The following is a 13,061-nucleotide window of genomic DNA, read 5'->3' as shown; positions in this document are numbered from 1 at the left end:
AACCTGAGCACAAGCTGAGTCTGAGTTTGAGAATAAAACGAGTATGCAAAATGGCCTACTTGCTGGCCTACAACAGTTGGCGGCAGCTGCCACTGCCACTGCCACAGAATTGTCAATGTGAGTTCCGCTGACTTGACTCGACTCGACTTGCGACTTGCGACTTTTCGACTTGACTTGACTGATGCCCAAGTCCAAGTGAACATAATGAACAAACCGCCGCCACATCATTTACACAATGAACTACATTCAGTTCGTTTACAGTTTTGTGGTTTGGGGATTTCATTTTCGGTTTTTGCTATTGTCGCTCATCTATAACGCTTATGTAGCTCGAGGTTGTCAGCAGACAAAAGATGCTCATGCATCGGCATCGGCAATGCATTTCCGACAGTCGTCAGCATACATCCTGCCAGCCTTGAGCTCAAAATTGCGGCAAATGAAAAAAAATTACGTATACGTTGGATTACGCAACATATTCGAGCCATTAACATAGCCAGTCAGTTTGCCAGTTGTCAACGTCCACTGTCAATGGCAGTTCACACACAAATTGGTCGTCCATCAAACTGACGGGGGGAGGGTCTTGATGCCTACCTGGCATTAGCTTTACGGTTACTTGGCCAACCATTGTACGTGCCCACAAAGCGCAAACATTGCAACCCCATTACGCAAAAAAATAGAAAAACGTGCAGCACATGAATCGTGGCGGAGGGGGGGAGAAAGGGTTTCTCTGTGTGTGCCCCAAGTGCAGGACACAATAAATAAATTAAATAACACTCGTTGGCTGGCCGTTCAGTTGGCTTTTGGTCAGTGCACATCGAGCCACGCTGCAGCCACAAAGCCAACTTCAAGTGAATTATAATAATCAAAACTAAAGCAACGAAAAAAGTGCAAAAATATATCAAAAATAAAAAATAGTAAAAAATATAATAACATAAAAGAAAAGTGAAACTCTCACACAGGCAAAAAAAAAAAAAAACATTGCCGCAGGCTGAGTTTTCTCTCTCTCTCGTTTTGTTTTTATTAAATTAGTTTTTCGTGTTGGAAAAGTGAAGCCAGCCAGCCAAAGGAGCAAAGGGTCATGAGCATCAGCATAAGCAGTAGCAGCCAGCAGCCCGTTTTGGGTACGAGCCACATTTAATAATAATTGTGCTGTTGTTGTTTTTTTTATTCCTTTGCATTCATTATTTTGGTTGTTGCCTTTTGGCTGGCAACTGAGTATTTCATACTTGCAACGAGTGGCAAGCCAAGTGCCGTCGGCCAGAATTCCCACAACAACTTTTTGTGGCAGCACAAAACTTTTGCATTGAGTTTTGCTCCGATGCAGTTTAAAGCGTAACTTAAATAAAGCCAAAAGTTTCGCAGTTGCCAATTGGCAGGTGCAACTTGTGGCAACAATTAGCAAGTGCTGATATCTTTCTCTAATCTGTGCAAACTTCAAACACACTCTTTCAGCACTTTCAGCACAGTAAAGTGTCCTCATACATTTGTTGTTCAACTAAATCGAATTCGAGTTTAATTTTACGGCCTCAATGTGTCAGACCGCACGGGCAGTTTGTGACAGTCGACTGCTGCTGGTAAAACAGTGCGGTATTATTATTAAAAATATACCAAATTAATATACAATAATACTAAAATATACCAAATGCTATATTGATGTAGTACTACATCTTAAATTTACCATAAAGTCCTAAAAATACCAGATTGTAAGCCAAAGCATACAAAAAAGTTTTTGCTAGTCGACTGCTGCCAACAAAAGAGTGCGGTATTATTATTAAAATATGCCTAATTAATTTACATGAAAAATACTAAAATCTACCAAAGTTTAAATTTGGTATATTGATATAGTACAACATTAAAAATATACCATAGTGCACTTAAATATTGTCAGACAAAGAAACATAGAAAAGAATTTCTTGAACAACTTCTACAATTTCTATCTGATTACAACCAAATTTTCATGCGGCAACAAATAGCAAGTGCTGAAATCTTTCTCTAATCAGTGCAAACACACTCTCAGTATTCTCAGCACAGTAAATTGTCCTCACACATCTGTTGCGCAAATAAATAAAAAATCGAGCATAAATATACGGCCTCAACATATCGGACCGCACAGATAGTTTGTGGCAGTCGACTGCTGGCAGCATGAACACAGCTGCTGGCCAGCAACGTCATGCACCACGGCCACTGCACCACCAACCACTACACCACCAACATCAGCATCAGCACCACCAACACCAACAGCAAATACAACGCACCAACGGACATCATCGTCCAGCACCGCTTGGCAACAGCAACTACAACAAAATGCTGAGCAGCAGCCACAGCAGTCCACGCGAGATTAGCGCCTCGCCTCGTCGCGCCCCACTCGACACCACCGTCTCAGGCTCTACCAGCGGCTTTGGCTTCAGTCGAGGTAAGACATTGTCTAACCCAACTACCAAAATGGCGCAGCTAATGAGCCGCATCGCAAGATTGAGTGTCTTGGGAACTAACTGAAATGAGCTTCGATTTGAAACTTGATTAAAGTCATATATTTAGGGCACAATCAAATAAATTTGTGGCTGCTACAGTAGAGCTGAGATAATAAAGTACTTTAATAGGTTTACTAGGTTGAGTTACTCGAATGGTCTTCGATTTGAAACTTGGTTAAAGTCATGTGTATATTTTATCTAGAATGAAATGGAAATAATCCTTTTACTTTTAGAAATTTGATTAAAATCACACGAATATATTTATGTGAGACTCAAGTAAATTTGAGCTTACTATGAAAAGCTGCGATATAAGGCAGTTCTATATGAAATAAATTTGGAAAATTTGTTGAAAAACGAGCCTTTGGATTTAAAAAAAAATTTAAAAAATTTTTAATTTTAAATCTGTGTAAAATTGGCTTAAGAACCAAATAAATTTTAACCAGCTACAATAAAGCAGCGACTTAAAGAAATTTGTTATCAAAGATACTGTGCTTACGCACTTAGAAGCTTATTGAAATTGGCTGCGATTTGAATCATAAAAATTAGCGCTGCACTATAAAAAAATGTATCCAATATAGTTTAACGAACTGGTTTTGGAGTACCAGGTATTAATAAGAATTTATTTCTGAATTTAATATTTAACTATTAACATATTGTGCTAGTCTTATTTACATTTTCTAATTAGCATAAATTATATTCAAAGTCAGGGATTTTCTGATTTAAGAAAAGAGCATATTTTAAAAGAATATCAATTACTTTTTTTTAAAACAACATTTTTAATGGAAAAATTATATTTTATGAATGATATATTAAACTAAATTACTAAAAAACTATTTCTTGTGATTAAATGTAGTTACATTATAGATTAAACTTCAACTATAGAAAGGATTATTCTTAAAATAATTAGTTCCAACATTAAATAATATAAAGTCATGCAGTTGAAAAGCTAGTGGTGTTCTGTTCTTGGCAAGCTTTCAATATTGATATTTAATTGAATTAAAGTGTTTATTTAGCACAGCAAAACAGTTTGTTAAATGACCTCTATTGCGCTATTTTGAGCACACTGTCTGCTTCTTGTCGAACACAACTTGTATATTTATTAGTTGTTTACAAGTTTAGTTTCGAAAGGCATAACTTTATTCTCCATTACCATTTACACACTTTGGCAAACAATTTCATCGTTGCACTTATGTTCATTATACTGAAGTTACACTGTTTTGCCAAAGGCACAAACTTTTCTTTTTCTCAACTTTTTATGAGATTAATTTAAGTCATTTGCAAGGACGCGTTGCGATGCGTGTAATGCAGCTGAGGGTTTTGGCTTAAAGTTTTAGTTCTTGCGTTTCTCCTTCTTTTTTTTTTTTTTTTGCACCCCCATACAAATGGTACATATAATTAAATGATGTGGTTGTCGTTGATTTTGCCATTTTCCGTTTTCCATACGTTGACGACATTTTTACTTGGGCTGGCAAAGGGAATGCTCGCTCAAGTGAAATATGTTTTAAAATTGTCGAGGCGTGTTTGCTGCTGCTGGTGTCGTCAAGTGTTTGGGAGGAGGAGAAGGAGGCAACGTCGTGTTGCATGCTGCAGCATGCAGCACACATTTCCGCCACATGCAGCGCCACATCCGTCGGTGATAATTAAGTTTTGCAGCCAGCAGCTAGCAACGAGAGGATGTGTGTGTGTGTGTGATGTAGTAGAAAGCTTCCACATTAAGTCACACCAACAAGCTCAGCAAAAATGTTCACCACGTCGACGTGTGCTGCACTTTAATTGATTTTCCAGTTGGCCACGTTATCAGGACTTTGGCTGTTTGCAGCTGTCATTTCATCGTTGCTCTTTTGCGTTGCACTATGTTGAATTTGACCCGTTTTCGTGGCCAAAACTCATTTTTCGCAAGTATTCAAATTTCCGTGTTTTTAATGTTACCATGTTGAGAAATGATCAAATCGCGATATTGTATACCGAAAATGTTAACTTAACAGTTTAATGTTAAAATAACAGCTGTTAAAGTAAGCTGTTGCAAGCAGACAATACGTGCAGTGTTAAATGTTAAATTTGCGATGCAATTTCAAATTGGCATATCTCTCCACAAAAAATCATTGAATAATAAAATTCAAAAGGATATTACTTCTTTAAGTTATTACTATGTGTTGATACTAATATGTTCCGTGTTTTGTTCGTATTTTTCTAACAATTTGTATATTTAGCAAGTGTTGTCCCCTTGTCACTTTTCGAAAGAAAGTTGAACTTTCCAAAAGGTTTTAACTAAAATGTTCAAATTTGTTCAGTAAGTGTCCATATACATGTTGTAGATCTGTCAATTCTGAATTCATAACATGTAAGCTCATTATGCGTTTTTTGCGGTTTTTTGCGTAATTTGAATTATTAGGGAGTAGCATTTGGCCAGAATTGCAGAACTGCTAAAGCCTTTGCGATTTTTTTTTTCTTGAATAACTTCCATATTTATTATCCGATCTGAACCAAATTTTCAGGAAGCATTTGAAGTAGGACATTCATCATGTGTTCCAAAATTCGGGTCTCTAACTTGAAAATTGATTTATATATTCGCTTTTTTTCGATTTATGTGGGCGTTGACACGCCCACTTTTCTAAAATACCTTCGTATAGCAATAACCTTTATTATACAAGAAACCTGCATTCAAAAATCTTGTTAATTTAAAAAATTTTAATTTTGGCCACAAAAACGGGTCAAATTCAACATAGTGCGTTGTGGTCGCATCAATTGTTTACCCATCAACCGATGAAGTTCGCGTATTACATATCCGTCCGCCGTTTAACATATATTCATTCAGCCGACATCCTGCCAAACAATGCATAAAACTGGCCCCCTCCGAGGCAGCTTTAATTAATTTCCATTTAGGTCAGCAAACTGACTTCATTGATGCCGCTGTTGTTGCTGCTGCTGATGTCAGCTCTCGCCCACCGCACGGTTAACTATTAATTGTTGCCTTGGGGCTTATCTCGGCAATCTGGCGGGTCATTACAGCTTACAGCTTACAGCTGCTCCGTAAACACGCCGTCAGATTTAATGGGTATTTGCGCGTTTATTAAAGTTTCAAAAGCATTGCCCTCGCCTCATCGCTTTTCACTTATAGTATTCCCCCATCTGCATTTTACTTAATTTAAAAGCCACGCAAACCATTCGCTTATGGCTTGAAATCAATGAAATGAGCACAAGCCAGTTTTCAATATAAATATATATATGTATGTACACAGAATAAACACATATACATATGTATGTGAAGGCATTCATACAATGCTACATACACACATCAATATTTCATGCCTCGGCGGAACATTAAAGGACACCACTCACAGAGTCAACGACAGCGGCGCAAGAAAAAAGAGCAAAGATAGTCAGTCGCCCAATGGCAAAAAGAAGTGAAGCAAAAAATAAGAAAAACAAGTAGGAATGTTTCAAGAGGAATTGGTCAACTGTGAGATACTTCGTAGGCACACATAAATTAAAGTAAACAAAAATAATGTTAAGTTCTCTTTACACTAAATCATGAAATAATATTTAAAAGAAATAAATTTAGAATCGAACAAATGATTTTAAATTCCAATCCTAAAACTCAATATTCTGCTTAAGAATAACAAAACTCAGAGATATCATGGAAAAAGTTAAAGTAAACAAATAGAATTGAACTTCAGAAGACACAAATTTTTGACAAACGTTTAAAGCGCATTATACTGTGCTTAATGATTAAAATAATAAACTTAATAATATAAACTAATGAAATTGACCTCTTTCCAGAAAAATTCATAAATTCAGTTTTAAATTTTTCTATTCTAAGTTTATTGCCAAAAATTTTGTTTGATTATATCGTAGGAAGCGCATATAACTTTTCGTTGTTTTACTATATTTTTAAATTAACTATAATGTTAGTAATTTTATTTCTTCTTCTTTTTAAAAAAAAATGTTTTTGTTATTCCAAATTAAAATCGAAGTTTAAAGTGCATTATATTGACCTTCAGCATTGAAATATACAACTTCTTAAATAGCTTGCAAACAATTAAATTAAACAAAAGTATGTCGAAAAGTAATCTTAAAATGGAAAAGGGTTTTAAATACCTAATTTTTAATTCGTTATTATCAGAATTTAAATAACAAATTACTTATGCAATAATAAATCCAAAATAAGAATAAATCTAAAATAAAGAATAATTTCAAATATGAATAGGTTGAAATTTTGGTTAAGGAAATTTCACAGATAACAAGAAAAGCATTTGTTTGCTACCCTTTTAACCAAGTCCAGAGTATTCACAAAAAAAAAACCAAAGAAATTGTGCGACATTTGCTGCCAATGGCGGCGCCTGGCATTCATTCTATGTACGTACACACTGTACTGTGTAGGCATGTCTGTCGCAGCCACTGTCGATTGTACTTATATGTGAGTGAGCGTGAGCACGCTGAACTCGAGGAAGTCGCCATTGATAAAGTCATTTCATGTTTCATGCCCAACAGCAGGTCGATGAGGATGCCGCCGATGTCGTTTGTACTTGTGCTTGGACTCACTGGCCAGCTAAATTATTGCCCAAGCATTTTTGCTTGGGTCGTTTTTCATTTCACATTTCGCTTTTCATTTTATTGCCACGGAATGTGTCGTCAATGTGCAGTTATGAATTATTGATTGGTTTTTGCTCTTTGCCAGCGAAGTTTAGTGGACTTAACAGCTTTGCCCTCGCATCGCATTTAACGATTGATATGCCACATGTCGACAAGCGAGCTGCATAACTTTATATCCCCAACATACACACGATACCAATGAGAGCTGAGCAATTAGTGAAGCATCTCTGATTGCCCCAGCTTATCTGTATGCAACACTCGATAAACTTCTGCAACCGAGCCACGCTTTAACAAGGTCCAGCTTCAACTTCTGACAAGCTCTCACTCGGTTTCAGTCTCTTCCTCCATATTTCTGTTCAGTACGCTTGGGGCCAATCAGCTTCATAAATTGAACTCGCACATTTCATTTTGGCCGAATCGCATAAATTTCACTGTGCTTTCATATTTCATGAGCATCCCGCAACGAAGACCGACCGACAGAAGACAGATAGACAGGAAAATACTAATAGAATTGTAAGTGTGCGCGTGTTCGTGTTCGTTGTGGCAATCAGTTTACTTATTACATTACGAATATCTCTGCTCATCTGTTCTATGATTAATGCAGTTTCCTGATTAAATATTGAGCAAAGTTTCTATGAAAATTTGACAGAAAAGCAAATGAAAAGCAGTTGAAATTTGATTCTTGCTACGCAATTTATTTCAAGCTAAAAGTGGCACAAGAAAAGAGGTCAATGCATTTGACAGAATTTAAATTATATTCTAGCTCAATTGCTATATCCAATTCTCTTTTAAAGTTCAATTTATTCAGCTCGAATTTCATGAAATTTAAATCACATTTATTCACTCACACTTCGTATTATTGCAATATTAGAAATTCATGAAACGATTTCACAAAATTCTATAAATTCCAATCGACTTAGCACTCTTATCTGGATTTAACCTTTTTCCGTTTTTCCTCTTCACCTTTTGCCAATTATTCAGATGCAAGCAGAATACGAAAAGCTTGCAATCAATTCCATAAGTTTGCAAATCCAATCATCGCAATCTTTTCCTCTTCATTCCACTCAACTTTCGTCTAAATCCCATTTAATGCTCCATCTGTTTTCATTCGTCATCACGAAACAAGCGAAACTCTTTTGTCTTGTGTGCTATTATCCAGCACATTTCGTTTGGCCACACAAGTCGTATACGCAACGTGTGTGTTAACTGTTGCATTTGGCCGCAAAACGATGCGGCCACTTAAAGCGTGTAACGAAGCCCACAAGTTGCAAAGTTGTTGTTGCAGCTGCTGGCTGTTTACTGTTACATCTACTGCTGCTGCTTCTGCTGCTGCTATTGCTATTGTTGTTGCGGTAATGTTCAAGAGAAATTTTGCTTGACTTGCCAGCTTCATATAGACACACAACACACAAGCAAACAAAGCGCCAAAGTGTCAGAATGTCTCTCGGTCCGTCTGTTTGTGTGCCGGCAAAAACTTTCACTGCGAGCCGAGACAGGGACAGTGACCTCATATGACAATAATTCGACGCATTTGTGTCACATGGAACCCGCCCTCCACCCGCCACCCACCCGACGACAAAAAGCGCAAACGTCAACAATTATGAGGCACAAACCCAAGTCTCAACCCGCAGCCCACAGTCCACAGCCCACAACACGCCCCCTCGTTAGGCCTAGGCAATTGCTCTGCCAGGATGTTGTGCTATTGTATGTGTGAGTGTGTGTGTGTGTGTGTGTGCTGTGTACGTGTTCGCGCTGATATCTTTGGCGCTCTGGCGCTGTGGCTACATTTCCGTTTGCAGTTAAGTGCGACATATTTGCCTGGCTAATTTCGCTCGCAGGACATGCGGTTCAGCGTTTTGGCCTGGTCCAGCATTCAGCAGCCAGCTTCAACTTTGGTTTGGCTTTAGGCCACATTCATTTTGGATATTCTTACAAGGTTTTCTTTTGTTTTTCTCTCTGACATTCATGTTATTTTTATACCCGCTACCCTAGGATAGAAGGGTATTATATCTTTGTGGCTCCAGGAAATATATGTAACAGGCAGAAGGAGGCATCTTTGACCCTATAAAGTATATATAATATATTCTTTATCAGCCAAGCCGATATTGCTGTGTGCGTCTGTCCGTCTGCCTGTCTGTCTGTCTGTCTGTCTGTCTGTCCGTCCATATGATCACCTAGATTTTAGAGACTATAAGAGAAAGAAATATAATTTTTGTCGGCAACATTTGTTATGCTTGCTTGTATATTTTGTATGTAGTACTATATTAATATACCAATATTTGCAGTATTTTACAGTACATTAGCTTAGTATATTTTAAATGAATACCACACTTTTGCAATATACAGTACTATATCAATATACCAAACTTAGTCGTTGGTATATTTCTAGTATTTTTAACTATTAATACCGCACTCTTTGGCTTTCTTTAAAAATGGGTAGCGGGTATCACACAGTCGAGCACACTCGACTGTAGCTTTTTTACTTACTTTTTCTTGTGCTTTGCTTTCACTCGTTTTGCGCATTGTCATGACTTGTGTGCTGGCATTTTCTTCGATTTGCTACGAGGCTGTCGCTCTCGGTCTCTCACTGTTTATGGTTTTGTGGCTTTTGTTTTGGCCTTGCCTTCTGACTTCACTCTGGTTCATCATCGTCTTCACTTAACTGAAATGTTTTCGATACGCAAAGTGCTTTGCGCCTTTTGTTGTCCTTTTTTTTATGTTTGTCTATAAAAACATTCTCATCCAATGCCAATGCGAATGGTTTACTGCCTTTAGGCGTAGTTTATGTAGCAGTAAATTCGCAAATCTATTAAGCTGACTTTTCCATCTTTAAACTAACAATGTTTTAAGGTATTACACACAAGCTTCGAGTTCAGCTGCTAATGAGCGCGTTGCTGTCCACTCAAGTGTGACTATTTGTCTACTGCATACTCAACCCAAATCACATTCGCACATTAATCAAATGCCAAACCAAACCAAACCAAGCCAGAAAAAAAACAAGATTAATTAACAGCACACGCACATAACCTATGTGTCTGAAGACTCTTGATGGAATTGGATTGGGATACGAATTGGGATTTCGATTGCGATTGCGATTGAAGTGGAGTGAAGTATTGTGTATGCATAAATGTCACACATAACGACACTCATACGCACTGTGGTGCCACATTAAATACAACAACAACAAGAAGTCGACTGGGGGAAACACAGATACTGGATACTCGATACCTCAGAGCTTGGCCTGGTTGAAATGATGCAAGTTGCGAGCGAACGAGTGCGCGTGGCATTTAATGAAGCGTAAATGGTAATTGACGACGCTCAAAAGCAAAGCTCCTGCTGCTGTTGCTGCTGTGACCCAAATGTGCGACAGTTCGACAGCAGTTCGAGCTAGAGAATGTTCATTAGAATGTTTGAAAAACCTACACCTTACTCTACCCTTACTTATATATTCGCACTTCACTTCTGTGTACCAATTGAAATGCACATAATGGAGTCGACACGGCACTCATATCATTCCGTGCCGGTAAACAAATACAAAATAGGTAAAAATTGAAAAGCCGCCCCGCTCAAGTGGTTGACAGACAGTCAGGCAACGAGCTACGACAATGAAACTCACCAATAGCAATAGAAAATGGCAATACGAAATAGAAGCAGCACCAGCAACAGCTACGCAGCATGGGAAAGTGTCATAAATTCGTTTTTCTCACCTGTGTGTTTTCGGAGCATCGGCTCCTGGCATCGTTCGCATACCTTCATAGTTTCCTCTTACTTTTTTTTGTGCATTTTTAGCACAGTGTACTAAAACGAAGCTGAACTCTCTCTCTCACTCTCTCGTTGAGTGTACTTCGTTTATTTCTCTCCTAGTTTTGTGGAACTGTTACGAATTTCCCCTACTGAAAGCTTGCCGCAAAGCTTTGTTCCTGAAGTTCCTCAAGCAAGCCAGGGTAAAGCGAAAAGCCCAACGTGTCGCACAATGCGCAAGGTCAGTGCAAGCTGCAGACAACACGAAAAATATAAAGGCAAGCCGTAGGTGACAAAAAAGCTGGAAGGGGCAGCCTATGCAATGCTGCGAATTGCAGCTGCAAACGCAGCAAAAAGCTCATTTGATCATTTGCCATTTGCCACACACAAACAGACACACACAAAAACACACGTTGCAAGCGCAACTTCTCCCTCGGTGATAACAAAGTTTGCATCGCTCTCACGCAAAGCTTTACGTCTGCCGCTGCCGCTGCTGCTACGGCGGCTGGTGCTGTGTGGATGTGGTGTATATAAAAGGATGCGCGCTGGCAACACACTTTCAGTTGGATTCTGAGCGAGGCAGCAGCAGCTACAGCAGCTAAAAGGAGCCTAAAAAAAGGAAACGCCAAGCCACAACCTGGAGCCTGGGACAACAGCAGCAAAAGCAGCAGCAGCAATATGAGTGGAAAGTGCTAGGAAAACTAGCTCAACGTAGTGTGGTAGTGTGTGTGAGTGTGAGCGAGTGCGTGTGCCTGTGTGTGTGTGTGTATATGCAAGTGTTAATGTAGTAGAGTGGCGAGTGTGTGTGTGTCTGTGATTTTGCTGCTGAAGAAAAGTGCCAAGTGCCAAAAAAAAGTGTGTGTGATGCGTTTGCGGTAGCCCTGGCCTGGTATCTCAACATCATCATGTATCTGCCACTGGAAGACGTCAAAGCTGAAGACTGAGCTCTAACGCCACTCACACACACACATCAAAGAGGAAGCAAAAGTAGTGCAGAGTGCAGTAGTAGGAGCCGCTGGCTCCTCCACACACAGCCGTCGCCGTGGCGTCGTTTTGTGAGCGCGGCTTGATGCCCGATTCGATGATGGACATGGAGCATCGGGATCATCAGCTGCATCGGCATCATCATCAGCAGCCGCAGCGTGTGGTGGCCACGACGAGCACCAGCACATTTGCAACACCAGCGCCAGCGCCATCAGCGAGTGTGTCAAATGAGCAGCAGCTGCTGAGTAGAGATAGGGACCATCACCTGCCATTATCAGCGGGCACAACGCCACAGTCGCAGTCACAGACGATGCAGCAGCAGCAGCAGACGATGTTGCAGCCACAGCAGCAGCAACAGCAGCAGCAACAACAGCCTCCACCTCCGCAGCTCAGAGAACGTGAACATCACCAACAGCAACAGCATCAACAGCAGCAGCAGCAACAGCTACAACAACAGCAGCAGCAGCAGCAGTTGCCGCTGCCACACAGTCATCATGCATTGATGCAGCAATCGCAGCAGCAGCAGGCTATACACAGAGCCGAGCAGCGGCGAGGTGAGTCCTAGACAGGCAGATAAAAAGCACTCTCTTTGCTCTGTACATAAATATACGTCTCTATATATATAGTATATATAACATTTCGTAGCTCTAATTGTGTACATCATTTTAATGTGGCGCTGTGGGGCTGTTTGCTGGCTTTTATACAATACTCGTACACAATATTGCATTTGCTGCGTCGTACTTGTTGCGCGGCAGCAGCCTGCTACGATTTTTCAAACACGCCACTTAATAATCTCTCTTACACATGCTCGTAAAAATACAAAAAAAACAAAGTATTCACATTTACAGCCATTTTGTATTTTATGGCCAGCATTTTGATGGCAATTTCATTAGCGGAAATAAATAAAAAATATAAAAAAAAAGAATGAAGGAGCTCTCGCTTCAATCAAATCACTTTGCTAGTCGCTCGCAACGCATCACTCAACAGGCTCATAATTTATTGATGCAATTTTGGCTCTGTCTCTGTCTGACTGTGTGTGTGAGTGTGTGTGTGCTGTCTGTGTGTGTGTGTGTGTATCCCGTAGTTCTATTGTTTCTTTCCTGTTTGCTGTGTGTAAACAGGTTTTGTGTATGTATCCTAAATTGTTTCAATATCATTCCACATTATAACTGTCTTTAAACAGGTTTATATCACATACATTATAATCAACAATGAAAATCTGCTTATGAATGCGAATGTGTTTGCGTTTTAGGTTAATATACTTATCATTTCATA

At 39.3% G+C, this 13,061-nt stretch overlaps 1 protein-coding gene across 5 annotated transcripts in view; it reads left to right on the top strand.

Annotated features, from left to right (window-relative positions):
* Nucleotides 1–13,061, top strand: part of LOC117567636 (band 7 protein AGAP004871) — a 47,754-nt gene that overhangs the window by 16,224 nt on the left and 18,469 nt on the right. The window contains exon 1 of one of the 5 annotated variants that reach the window (XM_034247737.2): nt 11,361–12,340. The exons of 3 other annotated variants lie outside the window; for them this stretch is intronic. In XM_034247737.2, coding sequence (XP_034103628.1) covers nt 11,872–12,340 — 469 coding nt within the window. In that variant the 5' untranslated portion in view covers nt 11,361–11,871. Of the gene's footprint in view, nt 1–11,360; nt 12,341–13,061 lie in introns of those variants that run through there. One more of the 5 variants, XM_034247738.2, reaches the window with a different exon arrangement.

The sequence above is a fragment of the Drosophila albomicans genome, chromosome 3 (assembly GCF_009650485.2).
Source record: "Drosophila albomicans strain 15112-1751.03 chromosome 3, ASM965048v2, whole genome shotgun sequence".
In the NCBI taxonomy this organism is placed as follows: domain Eukaryota; kingdom Metazoa; phylum Arthropoda; class Insecta; order Diptera; family Drosophilidae; genus Drosophila; species Drosophila albomicans.
This window is presented reverse-complemented; position numbering and strand designations above follow the sequence as displayed.